Below are 21,347 nucleotides of genomic sequence, written 5' to 3' on the forward strand. Positions count from 1 at the left end.
CTACTTGGGAGGCTGAGGCGGGAGGATAACTTGAGCCCAGGAAGTTGAGGCTGTAGTGAGCTGTGATCGCACCACTGCACTCCAGCCTGGGTGACAGAGTGAGATCTTGTCTCAGGAAAAAAAAGAGGTAGGGGGCCCCATGGGGAAAAGGTGGAAGCAAGATAAAAAGACATGGGAGCCAAACTGAGAGTTTTCAGTGGCCAAAACTAGAACAATTTGAGCAACAAAATAAGTGATGAGTATTTTGTTATAAGCCAAAGAATAAAATAAATATCCATGAGTCCATAACGATACAGATAAGTAATTAAATGAATAAATAGGGGAGAAGGGGCAAATCTTTGTTACGGAAGAGCTCTAGATAATAGATGTAGAGGGAATGGAGGATACAGAAAATCCCATTAGAACACCGCAGGAATAATTGCTCAGGCAAGAGTTACAGATGAATGCCAAAATTAGTAAGTGAAAGTTTTCTTTGAGCTGCTAATTTAAAATCTTCAGAAGTACTAGATCCAGTTTCATCTGATAGTTTCTTAACCCCAGATTACTGATAGATTCAAATAGTATAGAAGTGTGGTATACAGTAAGATGGATACAGCCAACACATTTTTTTCAACATAAAATATACTGTGTGTTGCTCTGTTTGTTTTTTCAGAAACAGTAAAACCTCATCAATTCAATGTAATTTGGGGTACAGATGTGAAATCCTGTTTTATAAATATTTTATTATTTTTACTTTCAAGGTCTCGTTAACTCAAACTAGGGTAACAGTTGATTAGAAGACCTAATGGGGTCCTGTTTTAGTAAACAATAATATGTAATTGGCTGAGGATGATTATTATCATAGTAACAAATTAGATACTAAAATTAAACTCCTCTCCTGTATACCAGTCATTCTTTTGATCTGACCATTAATGGAAGCTGTTTTTAGTTTGTGTACATGTGGGAGATATTATTTTTATTAGTTAAATGTATTTTACCAGTTAACCAAATGAGTAACTTGTAGTGTGTCTATCTTGGGACTATAACTGGTGTGATCAATGAAGAATGATGTATTGTTCTTAAATGCGGAAATACATTTAGGTTAGTAGTGGCAGGTGCATGCATTTTCTGGAAAACTCTGTTTACCAGATTTTTAGTGGCCAAGGAGATACACAGATAGTTAATAGTACTGCTTAATTGTTGTAGTCAGATTGAGTAACACGTAATTTATAGCAATTCTGAAACTGAGAACACAGGAATGATAAGCTATATGATAAAGACCACAATTGCTAGTTAGCAAAAGTACAGACTACACATTGTTGACTAGCAAGCCATTCTTGTAAAATGCATATGATAAAATTTTCTTGACAGCTGTTTTCAAAGTGAACCTTTCTATGTCATCATGGTTCCTTTAGTAAATTTACTTGTAAGGTTTTTTTTTTTTAAAATCAGTGTTTCCTGCTGAAAGAAATCAAAGAAGATATAAATAAATAGAAAGACATTCATGCTTATGGAATGGGAGACTTAATATTATTAAAATATCTATACTACTAAAATGCATTCCACCCCTATCAAAATCCCAATGGTATTTTTTGCAGAAATTAAAAAACTATTTTAAAATTCCTACAGAATCTCAATAGACCACAAAAGGTCAAAACAATCTTGAGAAAGAACAAAGTTGGAGGCCCCACACTTCCTGATTTCAAAACATACTTCAAAGCATCTAATTTAGATGGCATACTTAATTACTGGCATAAAGATAGAGACACAGACCAATGGAGCAGAATAGAGAGCCCAGAAATAAATCATTGCATATATGGCCAAATGATTTGCCACAAGGGCACCAATACTACACAATGGGAAGGGACAGTATATTCAACTAACAGTGTTGGGAAAGCAATATCCACATGCGAAAGAATGAAGTTGAACCCCTACCTTATACCATATACCAAAATTAACACAAAAATAAAGACCAAAACATAAGACCTTAAACTATTAAACTTGTAGAAGATAATATATAGGCGAAATCTTTAGGACATTGGATTAGGCAGCAATTTCTTGTGAGCAACACCAAAATCATAGGCAACAAAATAAAAAATAGACAAAGAGGACTACATCAAAGTTAAAAATTTACGTACGTCAAAGGAATCAATCAGCAGTGTGAAAAGGCAGCCTACAGAATGGGAGAAAATAATTGCAAATCATACATCTGATAAGAGGTTAATGTCCAGAATATATAAGGAACTCCTACATCTCAACAACAATAAACAACCCAATTAAAAAATGGGCAGAGGTCTTGGACAGACATTTCTCTGAAGAAAGTATACGGCCAATAAGCACATGGAATGATAGTCATTAGGGAAATGCAAATCAAAACCACAATGAGATAGCACCTGACACCATCAGGATGGCCACTATGAAAAGAATGAAATGTTTAAATTACAGCACAGTAAACAATGGGAGCCAATTTTTAAAAAAAAAAGAAGAAGAAAAACTAACAAGTGTTAAGGATGTGACGTTGGAACCCTTGCATGCTGTTAGTGAGAATGTAAATTGATGCAGCCCTTATGGAAAACAAAGGGGTCCTCAAAAGATTAAAAATAAAATTATGATCCAGTGATACTGCCTCTGGGTGTATATCCAAAATCATTTAAAACCGAATCTCAGAGAGAGATTTTCACACCCACGTTCATTGCAACATTATCCAAAATAGCCAAGAGGTAGAGGCAGCCCACGTGTCCATTGACAGATGAATGGCTAAAGAAAATGTGGTGTATACATACAGTGGAATATTATTCTACCTTTAAAAAGAAAGAATTTCTGTCACCTGCTACAACATGAATGAACCTCAAGGACATTATGCTAAGTGAAATAGGCCTGTCACAAAAGGACAAATAGTGTGTGATTCTGTTAATACTCATATGAAGTATCTAAAGTAGTCAAAATCATAGAAACAGAAAGTAGAAAGGCAGTTATCAAGGTCTGGGTAGAGGGGAGGGGGCGGAATTAGTGTTTAGGGAGTATAGCATTTCAGTGTTGCAAGATGGAAAAGTTCTAGACATCTGTTGGAAAATACATGGATACACTTAGCACTGCTGAACTGTACACTTAAAAATGGTTAAGATGGAAAATTTAATGTTTTTTTACCACAGATTTTAAAAAGCAGTGTTTCATTGCCTAATTCTATATTCGGTTAACAATTTTACTGATTGTCTACTATGTCCCAGGCACTTTCCATTATTATTCTTTCAGTGACACTTGTTCCCCATTTTAGAACTTAGGAAATAGACACTGAAAGGTTTAGAAACTTATTTCTGTTAGACCCTACATGTGGTATAGCAAAACTGTGTTTACCTAACTGAGTTGTCCAATACTTGCATATAGATGATGTTTCCAAAATAAAAGGAAATGGGTCCCTAGAAAGCAAGGCAAGAGAATTGAGACTAAAATAATGAATATTTGAGGATAAATTTAGCAAGTTTGCTACTTGGAATATCACTTTTTTGGGCATGTCTAGTTCCAAAACCACTGAATGTATTGGACCTGTTGGATTTGTTGAAAATGCAGATGGTACAATCAAATGTAATACTCATAAAGGGAAAAGAATACAGTTTGAAAGTTTTTATGAAGACATGTACTGCCTAATCTGTGAATTGAAAGCATCTTTTAAAAACTTACTTCCCGTCATATTCCTAGGTGGTAGTGAATATGTGGGTAGAAAACGGAGAATGTTTCAGATAATCCTAATGAAGTTAAATGATCGCAGTCTACCATATTGTGAGGAAAAGTTGTTAGCCGTGCAAGATGAGGACAGAATTAAAATATTACCATAACTGGCATTTGATTTGAAAACTACAAAGATAAGCTTAGGTTCCTATTTATGAAAACCATTCTCACAGCCCAGTGAAATATCTTTTAAAAGGTTCTATAGTTACCATGGATACTTGTTAGCTTTGATAGAGTATCCATATTCAGTCATCTGAGGTGAGAAGCCAAAAAACCCATGAACTAATGGCACAAGTAGCTTCATCTCTAAATTTGTACTAGTTTGGGGATGGAAAAGGTAAGTTTCCTGAAGATTAGAGTGTTGGTTAATTGTCACTGCTTGGAAAGCAAAATATTTAGGATGCACATTGCCTGAATTTGATCCTAGTATTCACTATTGATATGTAACTTTTTAATTTAACTAGTACAGGCCATTTCTTAGATTTTAACATAGGAATTTAGATGGTTAGACCTTTATGAAAGTTGATGAAACCTAGGGAGTATACTCAATTTCTGAAAGCCGTAGAGACACAGACAATATTGAAGGCATTGGTCCCCATGGTAACATATTTGCATTTGGCCCAGCGTGGCTGGTCTGCCTAGCTTCTTTTAATTGCTATATATTGACAGCCGTTTTCACAACTATTTATAAAATGTCGGATAAGTAAGCATGTGTACGAGGGAGTGCACACCATACCTTAAGCTTGATTAGATACTTCAGATGACAAAGAGCTCTGCATGAAGAGTTACTGAGGTATTTTTATCATTTCCTAATGTGCCTGTCACAGAGTAGAAGCAAAAAGCCTTTCAAATTATTTAAATATTTTCCTCAATTCTCTTTTAAAACAGGTGACAAAAGAGCTGAAACAGTATGACAACAAAATTATAGAATGCAAATTTGAGAACAACAGCTGGGTCTTCATGAGACAGAGAACAGACAAAAGTTTTCCTAATGCCTACAACACTGCCATGGGTGAGTATGACAACTTATCAGTGCTTATTATATTAAAAAAAAAAATTAAGATGTTAGACCCAAAGTGTGCTACCTTTGTTGTTTTGCTTAATGCGGCATAGTCATTTGGGCTTCATCCTTGTTTGATGGGAAAGATATGTCAAGTCTGTATTCTCTTTGGCTCCAATTGGCTTGTAGGTTCTCCTCTCTAAACTGGTGGTCTTATGCCCATGCGCCCAAAAGAGAAGTTTAAAGGGCAGGATCCTGGGCTGTATACAAGTTGAATTTATTGAACAACAACAACAACAGAAACCACAATAATTTCAGATCTATTCAGAACTATAAAAACCATTGTTTGCCAGATGGTAAAAGACAAAATTAGCAGGGGAAAATGTAATTTCCAGCTCTTAAAATAGCTTTATAAACAATGGAGAACAAAGTAAACGAAAACCGTTTAAAAAGACAAAATCTGCTATGCTATTCTTCAGAGTGTTCTTTGGGTACAATATGAATGCGTTGGGAATTCAGAATAGTAAGTTTCTTTCATGGGGAACAACACAAATTAATTGAAGTTTATAAGGTGTACCACTACCAGTAGCTGTTGTTGCTCTGGATTGCATTTTTAGTGGAGTTGAAAAAAGGTAAAAACCAAGATAACAGGTTATTCAAACTTTACTTTTAGAATGTGCAGTTGATGAGGAGGATATGATAAGCTAATGAGAAAATATTGAAATTTCCAGTTTCAGCTTTGCAGTTTAAAAGTTACTGTTGTACATTTAGGAGTTCTCATTGGAACTAGCATCCATTTTCAGACAAGATGAGTTAATTTCCAAAGTAGGGACGATTACGCCAATGTCTTTTCTTCCAAGACCAAATAGGTAAATAAAATGAAAAAGGCTGGCATTAAATTTTGATAAGAGAAGATAATATGGTCTGCCAGCTACAATGAAACCACGTATTCAGTAGGAATGGTAGCTGGTGCCATGTTTGATGTTTCGTAGAGTGGACTTCTTTCTGAGAGAAAGATTGAAGGACTATATATAGTACACATTCTACAAGTTTTAGTTGAATTCAGACCGTGGTGTAATGCATTGTGTTAGATTAAAATCCCATAAAAACTGGTTTGGAAGGGATAGAAAACCATGGGGAAGACGTGCTTATAGCCCAAATGTTTAAAGTTTTGGTTTAAAATTAATACTGCCGTAAAGAGTAGCCATTAGACAAGCACATATTTTGGGTGTAGGGGAGGGAGGAGATAGTTCAATGTGAAGCATGTCACTCAAATGGGTAAAATGGAAGTATTTAGCATATTGGGATGAAAACCTTTCTCATAAGCCTGTGGTGAGTCAGCTGCCTTAATTAACCCTCACGTGAGACCCGTGTCTCCCTTTGTCCACAGCTGTGTGCAATAGCATCTCAAACCCTGTCACCAAGGAGATGCTGTTTGAGTTCATCGACAGATGTACTGCAGCTTCTCAAGGACAGAAACGAAAGCATCATCTGGACCCTGACACAGAGCTCATGCCACCACCACCTCCCAAAAGACTGCGCCCTTTAACCTAAGACCTGCTTGTGACTTCAGGGTTAAGAAGAAAGATGAATGAGGAGAAAACGCTGTTGCCCATTTTTGTAGCCAGAGAAATTGAAAGACGACTGTGGCTTGATGTTGATACACATTTGAATTTTTTTTAAGAAAAGAAAGGTATTGTAGCCAGCCTGTAAATACTTGATGCATTTGTTTCCTCAATGCTGCAATACATCATGGACTTAAACATTTTATTTATCTGATAAACTCAGCCTTACCTTGTGGAATCTGAAGATTGAAATATCCAAAGGTTTAAACAAGATTGAAATCAATGAAAAAGAGGCCTTGTTTATATATGGGTAACTTCACATTTAATTTATAAAGTTAACAATCTGGAAACTGTGAGCCCATAAAACAGTATCTTTTAGAAGCTGTGTTACAACTATAGCAAATTTTCCTTTTAAAAAATTCAGGCAATGGCATTAAACATTCTTGCTGTCATTTACCATGGATTTCCTACATTTCTGAGATCCCTGTATTCAAAAACAAATGACAAGATTGTTAAGTATTGTACTATATTAAACAGCTTAGTCTGGTTTATATCATTTTAACAAGTTTTTTGGAAATGTAAAAGAAAACAGTAAAGCTCCATTTTTGTGAATTGCATTGTTTCTAAAGGGAGTATTTTGAGTATTTTCATCTGTTCGTATTGTTTCGACTATGATATCAGATATCCCATGTGTCCATTCCGGCAGTGGTTTTGAGCTACTTCATGGAACTTGGACACACACCACCAGGTCCTTTATGTGTTGTTCTCCTGGGAGACTTTCCTTTTCTTTAAATGCCAGGGCTACTTCTGCTTTACCTCAGTGGCATCAGCACATTGTGAATTACATTAAAACACACAACTCACTGTGATCTATGGGAGTGATAGCAAATGCAAACGATGTTGTGTTACTTCCCTCCAACAAAACAGCAAAGGGAATGCCAGCTGACTTCTTTGATTAGAAGGTAATGTCATGGGATAGAATGGTGTCACTAGAAAATGCTCTCCCACTGCTAGATAAATGCAGAGGCAAAGTGTAGACATCTGTAGGAACTAAATATCAAGGAAATCAAGACATTTATTTTCAAAGCCAGAATTCTATCTGCATTCTAGTCTATGGATGTTATTTCTGTTATACATCTGAATTTTAAAATGTTTACTGATAGATAATGGATTTAAAGGGCAGCTAATTGATTGTCTGCCATTGTTGAGAAACTGTTCAAATTGGTTTGTGAAAGAACTCTGAGAATTAGCTAAATGCAGGCTAATGTATTTATTTTTAGAGGTACAGGTTTTAAGTAAATGTATTTAAAACAAATTTTCATGATCTGAATTGTATATGTATATGCATATCTGCGTAAGTATATGCAAGTGTATATTCTTCTACTGATTCAGTCAGACACGAAATCCAACTGAATTACCTGGTAGACTGAATATCTGACAGGATTTCTATATGGACATAGCACAGATGAACCAAAAATGTATTTATATGCACCTGAGTTTTAATGTTTTTAAGCAAAGTTTTCTCCTGCAGTGCTTTTCTGTATGAAATAGTTGAGTCATGCTTGGGCTTTTTCTTCATTTTTCCCAAGTCATGTAATGTATAGTGAATTTATCCAAAACGCCATTGTAATGTTTTTTACTAGAGTGCTTTTGCACATTTGGGCGCTAAAGGGATTAAAACAACTGATGCCACAATGACTATTGAAAGAGGGAAAAGTCTCAAGTTTCCATAGTATCTTTTACAAAATGGATTTTAGAAAAATGCCTATGCAACTCCAAATAGTCTGATGCCTGCTTCCCCAGGACGAGTGGCTCTTCCATGCTGTGCTGCTTTCCTCCGAGCCTGGGGAAAGGCAGAGCCCTCTGGCAGATACGAAAGCAAGCTTTTGCCAATGATCTTTAATGGAGTTAAAATGTTTATGGTAATTGTAACCTTTCAAATGAGTTACGTGAAAAGACCATCTCACTCTTAATACACCCAGATATTTTCTTCATGTCTTTGTGCGTTTTAGCAGGACTTAATTTTCTTAATTTATTCTTTCCTTTCAATTATAGCGACATAGAGTAGTTGGCCTTATAAGTAGATCCCATTTAGCCCCTGAACGTAATACCATCTGCAGTATTATAAAAGTCATTTAGAAGGTCAGGGAGATAATCTAGAGGCAGGATTTTGGACATTGTGAAGGAAATGTGCTCTTTCTCAGCTCACTTCAATAACTATTTTCTGAGACTGAAGTTTTTTAGACAGGAATAAGAAAACTTTGCTTTATTCAGTTATCACATGTAAAAGCTTTTGCTTTTTGTTAGGAAAAGGTGTGGATGACTCTACTGCGTGGATGGTTACATTTGCTTTCCGTGAAATGCTCAGAAAATGTCAGGACATTCCTTTTCCAATTGTGTGTCAGTGCGTATTGTAATAAAACTACTGATTTAAATTAGCGTAAGTGTATCTACTTTGTTTTACTGGTGATACTCTTGTGTCCCTTCTCTTGCTGGCATCACATCCTACTGCTGTCAGCCACACCCAGTGTAATCCATCTGGCTTTGTAGAGATTAGCATAAAGACTTGGAAAGCCTCTATTTTTCTTTCTGAGAAACTGAGAAATTTGATTGACACAGGGGGGTGTAGTTTGAACCTTTTATTTTTGAAGTGGAGAGGAATGGGAGAAAGCACATCTTTACATGATGTTTATATTATTTCTCTTCATCTAATCTTAGCAGTCTACTGTATGAGTAGATATTCTGTTACGTTATTTTTAATGCATTTAAACTTTTTAGAATACTCAGCAATAGCAATAAATATTCTGAAATGATGAAGTCATGAACTACCAATTTTTTTTTTTTTGCATTGCAATTGCATTTTTATAGTATGGAATTTGCCATCTTTAAATGTTTAAATGATACCACCATTTTGGACTCTGCATATAGTTTTCCCTGGCCAAAAAAAAAACCTTGGAAGCTAAGAAGCAAATACTCCCAAGTGGGAGAACTCCTGTGGTGGAGAAAACTCTGGACTAGACTCACGCAAGTCCAGGCTCTGCCTCCTGTTGGCTCTGTTCTGTCTAGATCCTCCCACACACACACCCCCATCCACCCCTGCCACTTTGTTCCATCTATAAAGTGGCAAATCCCATCTGTCACACTGGGCTAGATGATTTCAAAGCCTTTCCAGGTCTAACCATGCTGTGTTAAAGCCAGTACTTTGAAAATCTCCCATATTCACCATAATAGCAGTATTACCATTATTGAATATTCACCAACGACCAAGACGGTCCTAAACATAACCACTCTATGCAGGTAGGTACTCTTACCAACCCCACTTTCAGATGAGGAACCCGAGACTAAGTTGTGAACTGAGATCCAGACATAGGTCTTTTTACTCCAGCACCTAAATTTTTGCACAGTACTCTCCCAAAGGCTTAGTTACACAGTTACATACACAGGCTTAGTATGTAACTGATTTCATGCCAGAGGGTCCCAAACTAAGGCATGTTTGGGGTGCTAATGGGGTAATAGGCTAATAAAAGAGGTGAAGTTGGGAGCACAGAAGTAAATACACTTTAGGACCTTATTTAACTATTTATTTAACAATATTTAAATGTGAGTGACTAAGCAGCCATGAAGGGGAAGTTTAATGTTCTCATTAAGATGCTAAATTCTAAAGAGGTAATTAGGAAGAAATAAGTGATTAAATTACACACTGGGCTAACATTTTCTTGATTGTTGCATAGTTAGCTGTCAACTCTGCTGCTGTGGCAGGTCATTGTCAGCCTTGGTTAATGCAGATGGGTCCCTCCCCTCACCTGACTGATGTCAGGTGAGCACTGTGCAGTATCAGGAAGGTGGTAGTGGAGCCGACTCTGAGCAGCGGCCATCTGGTCTCCAGATTTCACATTTCCAAAAACCAGTGCATGGATCCGGGGTTGCCAAATATTTTGCCATGTCAGGGCATTAAATAAACAAATTATCTTGCCATTAATTATTAAAACTAAGGAACTCTTAACACACAAAAAGGAAGTAGGATATACTTTGGAAGACAGACCTTTATATAGAACAAATTTTGTTTTATGAAAGATTCACTCCATTGTCCTTTGCTTGTATATTTCCTCCCAAACTGATGAGAACTTTTTCATGAACTGGTGTTGGGAATCACTGCAGAGGTGGAAATCCAGTTGGGGCTTGTAAGTGGGAAGGGGACATGGAAAGTAGCAGCAGCTCTTGGTTTCAAAACTAAAGATCATTTGTATAACCAGAGCTGTCTGTGGTAAGTTATTTCACGGTGGTTGATTCTCGGGGTTGATTACATTCTGTCCTTGTGATATAAGGTGTGCAGATGAAAAGTGCAGTTATCTGAATGCTTATACATACCCAAATAGAATGAAACCTTTACTTGCTTGAGATGCAGAAATAAGCAAAGCAAAATACAACACAGAAAATCGGCATTTGGCTTTGACGACAAATCAGACCAACAAAGTCATCGGTTTCCACAACTTCGAGCTTGCTGCACAGTCTATTTTTCCTTTAGATCGCTGCCACCAGAGTGATCTTTAAAAACTCAAACCTGCTCCTGTCATCTCTGCCCGTGAAGAGCTCCCTGGCATATGATGGAAAAGGCCCTTTGTGACCTGGCCTCAGCCTGTGTATCCAGGGTTGTGCTGCCTTACGGGACAGTGGTGTGACTCCTTGTTTTTCTCAGAACTCTGTGCCCCCTAAACCCAGACCTTTGCACAGGCTGCTGCTGCTGCTGCCAGAAACCGCAGCCTCCCCTCATCTCAGGATCAAGGAAGCTTTTTCTCATAGAGAGCTTCCTAAATTTCACACTATTATGGTAGTCTCCCTTGGTGTCCTCTCAAAACAAGGAGCTATAGACTCAGCACAGGGACTGTGTGATCTCGGACCCATAGCACAGAGCCTGGCAGTAGTGGGCACTTGGTAGTAATTAGGGCAGGAGGTGCTAATGCTCTTTTGCGCAATTGTCCCCCTCACTTTAGCCATGTATGAACATAATTTCCTGCCACTCTAGCCTTCTCACTATAATAGAAGGACTGATAACATTTTTTTTCTTAAGAATTTCTTCCAGAGTCCATCTCTGACATACCTTGTATTTCATCCTGATTAGAAGTATCTTTTCTGTTCTTGCCATTTGCACTGACAATGAGTGCTCTGACAGAACCTTCTCAGCAGGAAAGATTTTTAAAAAGTGCCCCGGTCTCCTTGCTGTGATACCCTCTGAGGGAGGTGTGAGGGGAAGAGTGTTTTTAATCATGTCTTATTTTTCTAGTGGTTTCACTGAACTTGCCAGTATCTTAAACTAGAAGGCTCCGTCTCCCTACCTACTCATTCTCACCTAATTTCTGAGGTATCCAAAGAGAAAAGAAATCTTTTGGTAACTGCTGAGACTTTTCAGTTAATTTTAAAAACAAATTTCAGTCCGTGATCCCTTAGTATGAATTTGTGCTTCTAGCCTTGCCTTTGAAGTGGGAAAGGCAAGTGCAAGATATTCTTGTTGCTACTACTGAATGCTATTTTCCAGGATCTAAAGGAATAAGAAACTTTACAGTTTCTGTAGTTCTGCTTTCTTTCTGAAAGCCATCAGAGGAACATTGTGTAGTTTTTGACCTAGAGTATAAACACATAGTGTGCTCTGATATATATTAAAGATAACACCTACAGAGACTCCGATTGAACACCACCACAACCAAAGCTCTTCTATAAAAAAGATTCTTGAAAATGTGACATGTAGATAAAAACTGTACACCAGGAGACATCACATGATGCATGAGGTGGGAGGAGATTTAGGCCTCGATGGATGGGTGGGGTGACTGGGGCAGGGGAGGTGTGGAGAGAGACTGTAGGGCAGAGTTTGATGCAGGGGTTTGTCCAGAGCTGTGTGAAGGAGAGTAGTGGGAAGCAGAGCTGTAATCACTCCGTCTTAAAACTACCAAACCAACCAACCAACTGCCCTTGGCCCGTTGATATCCTTCTAGCCGCTGACCCATTTCTCTCTTCCTGTTTCCTGCACCATTCCTGAAGGAGTTGATTGCATTTGGTCACTCCCCATCCTTCCCTCCTAGGCTTTCTTGAGTCCACTGCCCACAGGCATTCAACTCCATGGAAACTCTTCTTGTCCCTACCACCAGTGCTCTCTACAAGGTCAAATCCACTCTCCTAACTCTCCTAATCAACCTCTCAGCAATATTTAACAAAATGTGTCACTCCCTCTTTTTTTTTTCTCTTTATAATAGGAAATTTCAAACATATACAAAAGTAAACAGTAAAATAAACTCCCATTTACAGACTCAGCAATATTCAACCTATGACAGTTCTTTCTCTATACACTCCTCAGTCTATGCACACATACACACGATTGTTTTAAAATAAGTCATAAACTACTCCCTCTTTGGTGAACCCTTTTTGCACTTGCCTTCCAGGCCACTGTAGTCTCTTGGTTTTCTTTCCTCCAACCTACAGGCCACTCCATTTCAGTCTCCCTTGCTGAACCCTCGTCACCTTCCCCATCTCTACGAGCAGTGGCCCAGGCTCCATCCACTGACCTCTCTCTAAGCGAACTCTGCTAATCTCTGAACACAAATACCCTCCAGACACAAACAGTTTCCAAATATATTTCTAGCCTGGATCTCTCTCTTCAATGCTAGACTCAGATTCCAACTGACAACTTGACATCTTCACTTGCATGTCTGATAGTCATCTTAAACTCAACACACCAAAAACGGAACTTCCCTCCTCCAACAGACTTCCTTCTCTTCCCACAGTCTCCTTATAAAGCTTAGTTAATGGCAATTGTATTTTTCCAGTTGCTTCTGAATCATCCTTGACTCTTTTCTTGACGTCCAATCCATCAGCAAGTGTTGTCAGCACTACCTTCAAAATATAACCAGAATTTGACAGCTCCTCCATCTCTCCAGCACCTCCCGTCTCATCCCTTGCCTAGACTGTTGCAGTAGCCTCCTAACTGGTATTCCAGTTTCCACTCTTGTCTCTCCATCCCCCCATCTATTCACACAGCCGTCAGTGTGATATGTTTTAGAACTTTCCACCCTACCATGCAGAATCTTTCAGTCCTTTCCACCTCATTCACAATAAAATCCTAAATGCATACCACAGTCCACAGGTCCTTCATAACCTGACCCCCCTGCAGCTTCTTTGATCTCATCATCTTATCCCTCTCATTCACTCTGCTCATCCACACTGGCTCTTTTGCTGCTTCTCCAGCTTGCCAAGCTAGTTCCCACTGAATTTTCCTTTCCTCTACCTGGGATGCTCTTCCCTCAGGTATCTGTAAAGTTCCCTCTCTTACTTCATTCAAGTCTCTGGACAAATGCCACTTCATCAAAAAGACCTTCCTATCATCCTGTGTAAAATGACCACTCCCATTATCATCTACCCTCTTATCCTGCTTTATTTTTCCCCGAGCATTTGTGACCTGACATATATGTTGACTTGTTTGCTTATTGTCTGACTTTACTCTCCAGAATGTAAGTTTCATATGAACTGAGAATTTGATTTCACTCATTGCTGTATTTCCAGCACCTAGGCCAGTCTGGCATGAAGCATAAGGATTCAATAAATATTTCTACAATCTATGAAGTAGACCTACATAGACAGGCTGGGGGCAGATTATGAAGGCCTTTGATGTCTGGCAAAAAAGTTAGGCTAAACGTTATCAATAATAAGGAGCTATTGAATTAAACAAAGGAGTTTTCTTTATGAGAGTAATGTAGTAATAATCTGTCTGAGGTGGGAGAAGGAAGAAAAACAAAGGTGATAAGACACTTAGGAGGCTATTGTCATAAGATGAGAGGTAGAAAACCTAGAATAGGGTGGCATCTACAGAAATGGAAGAGATGGGTATGACAGGCATTCAGGAGGGAGGCTTATCAAGATTCAACAATCAGTTGAAAAGCCAAAGCTACCTTCCAGAGTTTGAGCCCAGGGAGGGAACTGGTGGTGCTCTTAACATAAACAGTGGAGTGAGAAGGAAGAGCTGATTTGGGGCTGGGAGGAATAAAGGGCTACGGAATGTGATGAACTGGAGATGCCGTCAGTAGCATCAGATGGAACTGTCAAGGGGAAAATTTAGAACTGGAGCTTAGGCAGTCAGACTGCTGGCGAGATTTCAAATCTGTCCACACAACAACAATGGTAAAAGCAGTCAGTAGGAGGTATGAAGTAAAAAGAGGACTAGGGACCCCCACATCTGTGGGTATAAGAAAAAAACATAACTAGCAAAGAAAAGGCATCCAGAAGTAAGGAAAAGAAATTAAAGTCAAGAAGTGAAAAGACACTCAAGAAGGTGCTGGCCCACAGAGCTATAAGACAAAAGTTTTTTGATAGTGGAGGCAGAAAATAGTTCTGACTGCTCCAAGGAAGTCCTGGAGAGCCAAGGACTGAGAAAAGGACCTCAAATTTGGTTTCTGGGTAACCTGCAGAAGCATGATAGGGATAACTGAAGTCGAGTGTTGATGAAAAGAGTCAAACTCTGTAAAATATTTTTAGAGATCTATTCTGAGCCAAATATGAGTGACCATGGCCCGTGACACAGCCCCAGGAGGTCCTGAGAACATGTGCCCAAGGTGGTCGGAGCACAGCTTGGTTTTATATATTTTAGAGAGGCATGAGACGTCAAATACATTTAAGAAATACTTTGGTTTGGTTCAGAAAGGTGGGACAACTCAAAGTGGGGAGGGGCATCCAGGCTATAGGTAAATTTAAACATTTTCTAGTTGACGCTTGAGTTTATCTGAAGACCTGGGATCAATAGAAAGGAAACTGTTAAGATAAAGGATTGTGGAGACCAAATTTTATTGTGCAGAGGAAGCTCTCAGCAGACTTCAGAGAAACAGCAGTTTGTAAAATGTTTCTTACCAGGCCTAAAAGAGTGCCTGGCTCTTAGTTATCTCCTGGATCTGGAAGGGAAGGAAGGAAAACAAAGGGGAAAAGTGATTCTTGATAGACTGTGGATTTTTCCACAAGAGACTTTGCAGTGCAGTTTCAAGGTATGGCAAGGAAACATATTTTGGGGTTGAATATTTTGATTTTTTTTTCCCTGTCTCATAATGTTATGCCAGAGTCAGATAGGTAAGTAAGCCACGATATATAGAGTCAAATAAAACCCATCTGATGAGAATGTGTGGTTTGTAGGGCATGACTCCCTGGATCCCTTAGACAGGAATTTGGGCATGATAAAAAAGTCAGAGTTTAGTCCTCACAAGAAAAATGAGAAAATAGGAGGAAATGGAGGTGATGGGGTTTGGAGTTAAATCTATGTCAACAGATGAATTAATACTCTCAAGGATAGTGGTTACATGAGCTGCCCAGAGCTTCCCAACCCCTGTCTGGAGACACCCTGCTTTGTCTCCAGGGAGTTGTAGATGTTGATCTTCTCAGCCCACAGGGGTGGCCAGGATCTCTGCCTATAGCTAAGGGATGCCTCTGGGCTCCCAAAGGGGAGCACCCCGGGGCCCCTGGAGGCAAAAGCACAATGATCAACATCAGATACACAAGGTATACACTCGTTCTCCACCACAGAGACTGGACGAGGCCAGCTGCAACGCGTGACACTGCCTATTCTGGACAAGGGGCTCATAGAGCTACTGGGCACATGACCCAGGGTGTGGCTGACCAGAAAAGGGTGCCTGGGAGTCTGGTAAAGGCCCTAGAGGGTGGCACCAAGTGTCTGCCTTCACCTGTGACAGACCATTTTGGTGCCATTCATTTGGGGTACTGGGAGACTGACTGAACAATGCATGCACATGCTGCACATCTGGGCCTCACCATTATTTGGAAATAATTGATGTAAAATAATATCGTTGGATTGGAAGTCCATTTGTGTTATCACAAGAAACGTCAATGAGAAATCACAAGAAGTCCATAGAAATGAGAAAAAGAAAAAGTTGATTCTTTAAATATAATTTCAACCATTGACATTTTTGAAAGGTTGCAAAAAATAGTTTTAATTTTTTCATCACCCACATGTGCAAAGTTTCTCATTGATAGTAACTATGAAGAATTTGAAGAGACTTTGCTGCAGAAGTTTTGCTTAGGATTTGAGGACAGCCATGTGAAGCATTAAACCTGATGTTTAAAAAGGCGTGTTCATGGACACAAGTTCAGGTTTCAGACTTAACATTTTAAAAAGGTTTTATTTCAGAGTTTCCTATAAAGCCATATCTTCTCTGGGACTTTGTATTTTACTTTGTCTTATCACAGTTATGTAAATAAAATGTACTTAACATTTTAAAAAGGTTTTATTTCAGAGTTTCCTATAAAGCCATATCTTCTCTGGGACTTTGTATTTTACTTTGTCTTATCACAGTTATGTAAATAAAATGTAATGGACCTTTTCCCCCCAACACTCACTTAGACACCCTAATTCTTTAGTTTACCCCAGGGTGCCATTCACATATTATCGTTTTCTATGTTTGCCGTATTATGAAAAGGACTAAGAGGCATTGTTCTGATGGCTCAGGATTGAAGAATGGCAAGGTGAGAACAGAAGAAAGTTGAGAAGGCGAGGAACTTTAATACCCACACTGGGTAAGAAATCAAGTCGAGTCAGAAAGGGATGATAGCGGGCTGCATGGGAAAGAGAAAGAGGACCAGAACCCAAGATCAGAAAGTAGAGCTGGCTCCAAAAAAGTGAGGGAGAGTGGGGGCTGAGAATGGCAGGGCACCTGTCTTAGTCCATTTTCTGTTGCTTATAACAGAACACCTGAAACTGGGTAATTTATAAGGAAAAGGAATTTGTTTCTTACAGTTCTAGAGGCTGAGAAATCCAAGGTCGGGGGCGGCATCGAATGAGTGCCTCCTTGCTGGTAGGACTCTTTGAAGAGTCCCAAGGCGGTGAAGACTATCACGTGGTAAGGGGGCTGAGTGTGCCAATGTGCTGGCTCGATCTCTCTTCCTTTTCTTATAAAGCCACCAGTCTCCTTCTCATGATAACCCATTAATCCATTAACATATTAATCCATGGATGAATTAGTCCATTCATAAAGGCAGTCTCCTCATGATAAGCCATTAATCCATTAACACATTAATCCATGGATGAGTTAGTTCATTCATAAAGGCAGGGCACTCATGATTCAGTTGCCTCTTAAAGGCCCCACCTCTCAATACTGCCCCTTTGGGGATTAAGTTTCAACATGAGTTTTGGAGAGGACGAACAACCAAACCATAGCAGCACCATTTTCCATTCCTCTTAAGCTTGACTTTCCTTTGCTGCCTTACCCTAGATATCAGAATTTTTTTTGTTACAAATGTCAGAAAAACAAACTCACCTACTCTAGGTAACAGAATAGTCCAGAAGGCAGGCATGGCTTCAGGCATGGCTTGATTCAGGAGCTCTCTATCTCGTAACTCCTAGTGTTATTGACTTTCTTCTTGGACTTTATAGGCTATTCACGAGACAGGAGAAAAGTGACAATAAGCAGAAGGCTGGCTGGATGGATAGAGGAAGTATGGGGAGGAGGGAGCTACTTCTTTGACTCTGATCACTCCCTGGGATCTTCCCAGAGTGAAGAAAAGCATGAGATTGGTTTCGAGCTGGAAATAGCCTTCAAGGGCATCTGGTCCCCTTTTACAGGTGAGCAGAGCAAGACCTGGAAATGAAACGAAACTGTAGCAAGGTCACACAGCTGGTCTTCTAACGTTCTGATTTCCAGCTCACTTGGCGTTACTCTCTTTGGAAATAAAGATGAGGATGAAAACAAATGTCTTCAATTAGGCGGTGGGTTCGCCCTTTGAGAAAGCCTACGTGTAGTCCAGAAACAACTGCTCTTTACCCTTTTCTCATCCTGGAGCTTGGGTGACCAGGGACACCTAGATCCCCCAGGGAACACTGGCACACAGTCACACCTCCAGGCCTTAGAAGTTGATTCCAGGTGAAGCAAAGACCCCAGGAAGCACTGATGTGTGCTCGGAGTTGTATAACCCAAAAGTGCATGTCTACTTAGAAAAGTTTGATTTTGATTGCCAAAGAAGGCAAAACATCTTAAAATGAAGTTGAGCTATCTTTGGGTAGGATGCAAATCCGCCCATGAGTATATCACATCAGAAACGATGTGTGATTTCTTCCAGTCCCTCAACCCAAAAAAGACGAACAGATTTAACTGATGTGTTCTAAAAATAAATAAATAAATAAAATCTGCTTTGAGCTCAAAACCAAGTATGGAAGTTTCTGGGTTTTGAGAGGAGGGGTAGTGGAGGGATAGTGAGGTAAAGGATGGTGGGGAAAAATTGTTTTTTCAGTGTAAAAACCAAGTTATAACAGTGTTACTGCTTTAGCTATGAACATCTCTGCTTGGGAATAACAAGATGACTAAAGGTCACAGAAACAAGGTTGGCTTGAAAAAAACTTATGAATGGTGGTTATAAATTTAAATCATCACACATATGGCTGAGGAGATTTCTTCCTCAGAGTTGAAAACCACAGTGAAAGTCTCAATACTCCTTTATACTTGGATTTTTTCATAACAAAACAAGTCAAACCCACAGGTGACCCAACCCACAGGACTCAGATTTGGAGGCCTAGCATCTGCCTTCCTGAGGAACAGTATTCAGATGCAAACCTGGTTGGCTTGGCCCCAGGTGTTCTCAAGCTCCTCCCCAGCCTGCCTCCCACCTCCCAGTGCCTCTGGTGGAGGAGGCGTCCCTGTGGTCCATCCCACACAGTCATGCACTCTGCTGGCTGGAAATGGCATCGGCTCTGGCTCCCTTCTTCTTTGAGGCACGTCTGAGCTTGCATTTATTATATAACAGGGTTTTCTGGATAGAAGCAAAATGTCCTTCACAAGTCACCCAGTATTAAAGTGGGCAACTTATTAAATTTATTTTGTTGTGTAAGTACTCCTCTGGTGTCCCCACCCACCCACCCACCACCAGTACTCTTTGGAGTGAAGGTTAATTCCTTGAATTCTCTTTGTCTTTTTCAGAAAAAAAGAATGTGTTACTGTGGTGCAGAAAATCAATGGTAATTTTTCAGGCTATTTAGAATTATTCACATGGCCAGCTAAGTCTAATGCTGATAGAAAGAGACAATTTTGTTGCAGAGGAAATCTTCAAGTTTGAAACATCACCACTGATATATCTGTGTGGCTTTTCTTCATAGAACTTGCATATTTATCCCACTACACTAAATGAGTTAATCCCGGCAGTGTTCATTTCATCCCAATACTGCTGGGGGTGGTGATGGGCGTAAGCCAAATTCCCTATCAACGGGGTCCTCAGAAGCTTATAAATGTGAATGTGTGTTGGGGCCAAGGGTGGGCAGTGGGGATGGATAGCAAAATATATTGCACAGATGAGTAATAACTGATACAAAGCAGAAAAGTAGTGGGATGTGAAGGCTACAAATTGCTATGAAGTTTCAAGAGAAGCTGAGATGGTCTCTGGTTGACTTTAGGAAACCACTTCTTGGAAGAAGGGCCATCGTCATGGGCAAGTATCCCTGGGAGGTTTATAGTAAACACACCACATCCAAGCCCTCACAGCCCCTCTGGAAGGTAGGCATCGCTATTCCTATTGCTCAAGGGAGTAGTCTGGAGTGCAGAGAGTTTAAGTGATTGGCCCAAGGTCACATGACCAGGAAAGGGTGCTTGATCCCTTGTTTCTTTCTCCAGGTGGTCCTGTGGTGGCATTTGATGTAGGTGTCAGGGCGGGGAGAATTCTAATCACTTCAGATTTGTTAGTGAACAGAACTCAGGGGAACTCAGCTGCATGAGAAAAGGCATGGGCCCAGAGACACCGAATGCTACAAGCTCAGGGCCAGGCGTGGCACTTGGCAGACCTTAAACAGACAGAAGACCCAGTTCTTCTAGAACTTACCCCCAGGTTGAGAAGATGAGAAGCCCTGTATGAAAACCCTGAAGAATGATTTGCAGCAACTTGTAAGCAGAAAAAATGTTGATTCTCATCTGCCACCAACTCTAGTGTTCTGTCCTTTAAGAGGCCTGAGCGCTTTTCATGCTAAGCCAATGCCTTATCCCAAATACCAATGCTAAATGGATGAGTGGGCCCTGTCCTGTCTGTTCTTACCATAAAACCTCAGGCCTGGACAGCTGTCAGATAGGGACTCACTCCTGGGACCCTTCTCTTCCACCCCTGACCCACCTATCATCACACCTATGGGTAGAGGGTGTTCCTAGGCCCTTGCTAACCCACATAGTGCCTTTGTGAGCATTAGTAAAAACCGCCTTCTCTGGGCAGATGCAACACCAAGATTGCAGAGCTTGTTAAGCCAAGAGTGAGCTGGCTCTCACCCTCTCCTCTATCCTCAGCGGGGCACAAACTGCACATCACTGGGGGTGGACCTGGTCGTCCCTGTCAGCTCTTCCTGGGGAGAACCAATACCCTGCCAAGCAGCTTACTCTGTCCCTAGAGAAATGTTCCCCCAAAACTCAGCACTTACATGATCCCAGCGAAAAATCTGGATCGGATAGTGATTGCTGAAACACCTAGGTCTAGTGACCACTCCTGACAGTGCATTTGGGGCATTGGGGAGGAAAAGGCGGTAACCACACAGATGGAAAGTGAGCCTGACTCCTGGAGTCTTATTTCAGCTGCAAGGTAACATATGCTTCAGCAGCACAAAATTATAGCCCAGCTAGTCAGCCATGAATCACACCGGGGTGAGAGAACTTCCGCAAAGCTCATTACTAACATTGTCGCTAAATACACCTTGGACAAACGCTGCTCAGATAATTATCAGAAGCAGATGAGACACTCGAGAAAATATCAGTGACACACTCCAACTCAGACAACCTCTTGAAGCAGTTGGGATTGCAGCTGACACACATTCTGGAGAAAACCAGTTCCTTCCAGCCTTCTTCCTCAGAGACCACCTTGCTCCTTCACACCACAGGTGTATCTTGCTTTATTGGCAGAGATGTTCCTGGTAAGTTGTTGTAAATAATTGGAATTTTGGTTAAACCTGATCATGTACAAGGTATTCTGGGAGAACACAATAATTTGCACATCGCAGCAGAATCTCCTCCTTGGAGGGGCTTCTTTGTCATCACCTAAAACAGGATGCAAGACTGGAGGTTGTAACTGAGCTCCCA

General features: G+C 40.1%; 1 protein-coding gene across 4 annotated transcripts in view; it reads left to right on the forward strand.

Moving 5' to 3' along the window:
• The window catches only part of RNGTT (RNA guanylyltransferase and 5'-phosphatase), a 354,163-nt gene extending 345,454 nt beyond the window's left edge, over positions 1–8,709 (forward strand). For all 4 annotated transcript variants that reach the window (XM_011984441.1, XM_011984442.1, XM_011984443.1 and 1 more), the window contains 2 exons: positions 4,594–4,717; positions 6,096–8,709. In XM_011984441.1, the coding sequence (XP_011839831.1) occupies positions 4,594–4,717; positions 6,096–6,259 (288 nt within the window). In that variant the 3' untranslated portion in view covers positions 6,260–8,709. The remainder of the gene's footprint in view (positions 1–4,593; positions 4,718–6,095) is intronic.
• Positions 8,710–21,347: the final 12,638 nt, after the last annotated feature.

The sequence above is a fragment of the Mandrillus leucophaeus genome, unplaced genomic scaffold (genome assembly GCF_000951045.1).
Source record: "Mandrillus leucophaeus isolate KB7577 unplaced genomic scaffold, Mleu.le_1.0 Scaffold268, whole genome shotgun sequence".
Taxonomy (NCBI): Eukaryota; Metazoa; Chordata; class Mammalia; order Primates; family Cercopithecidae; genus Mandrillus; species Mandrillus leucophaeus.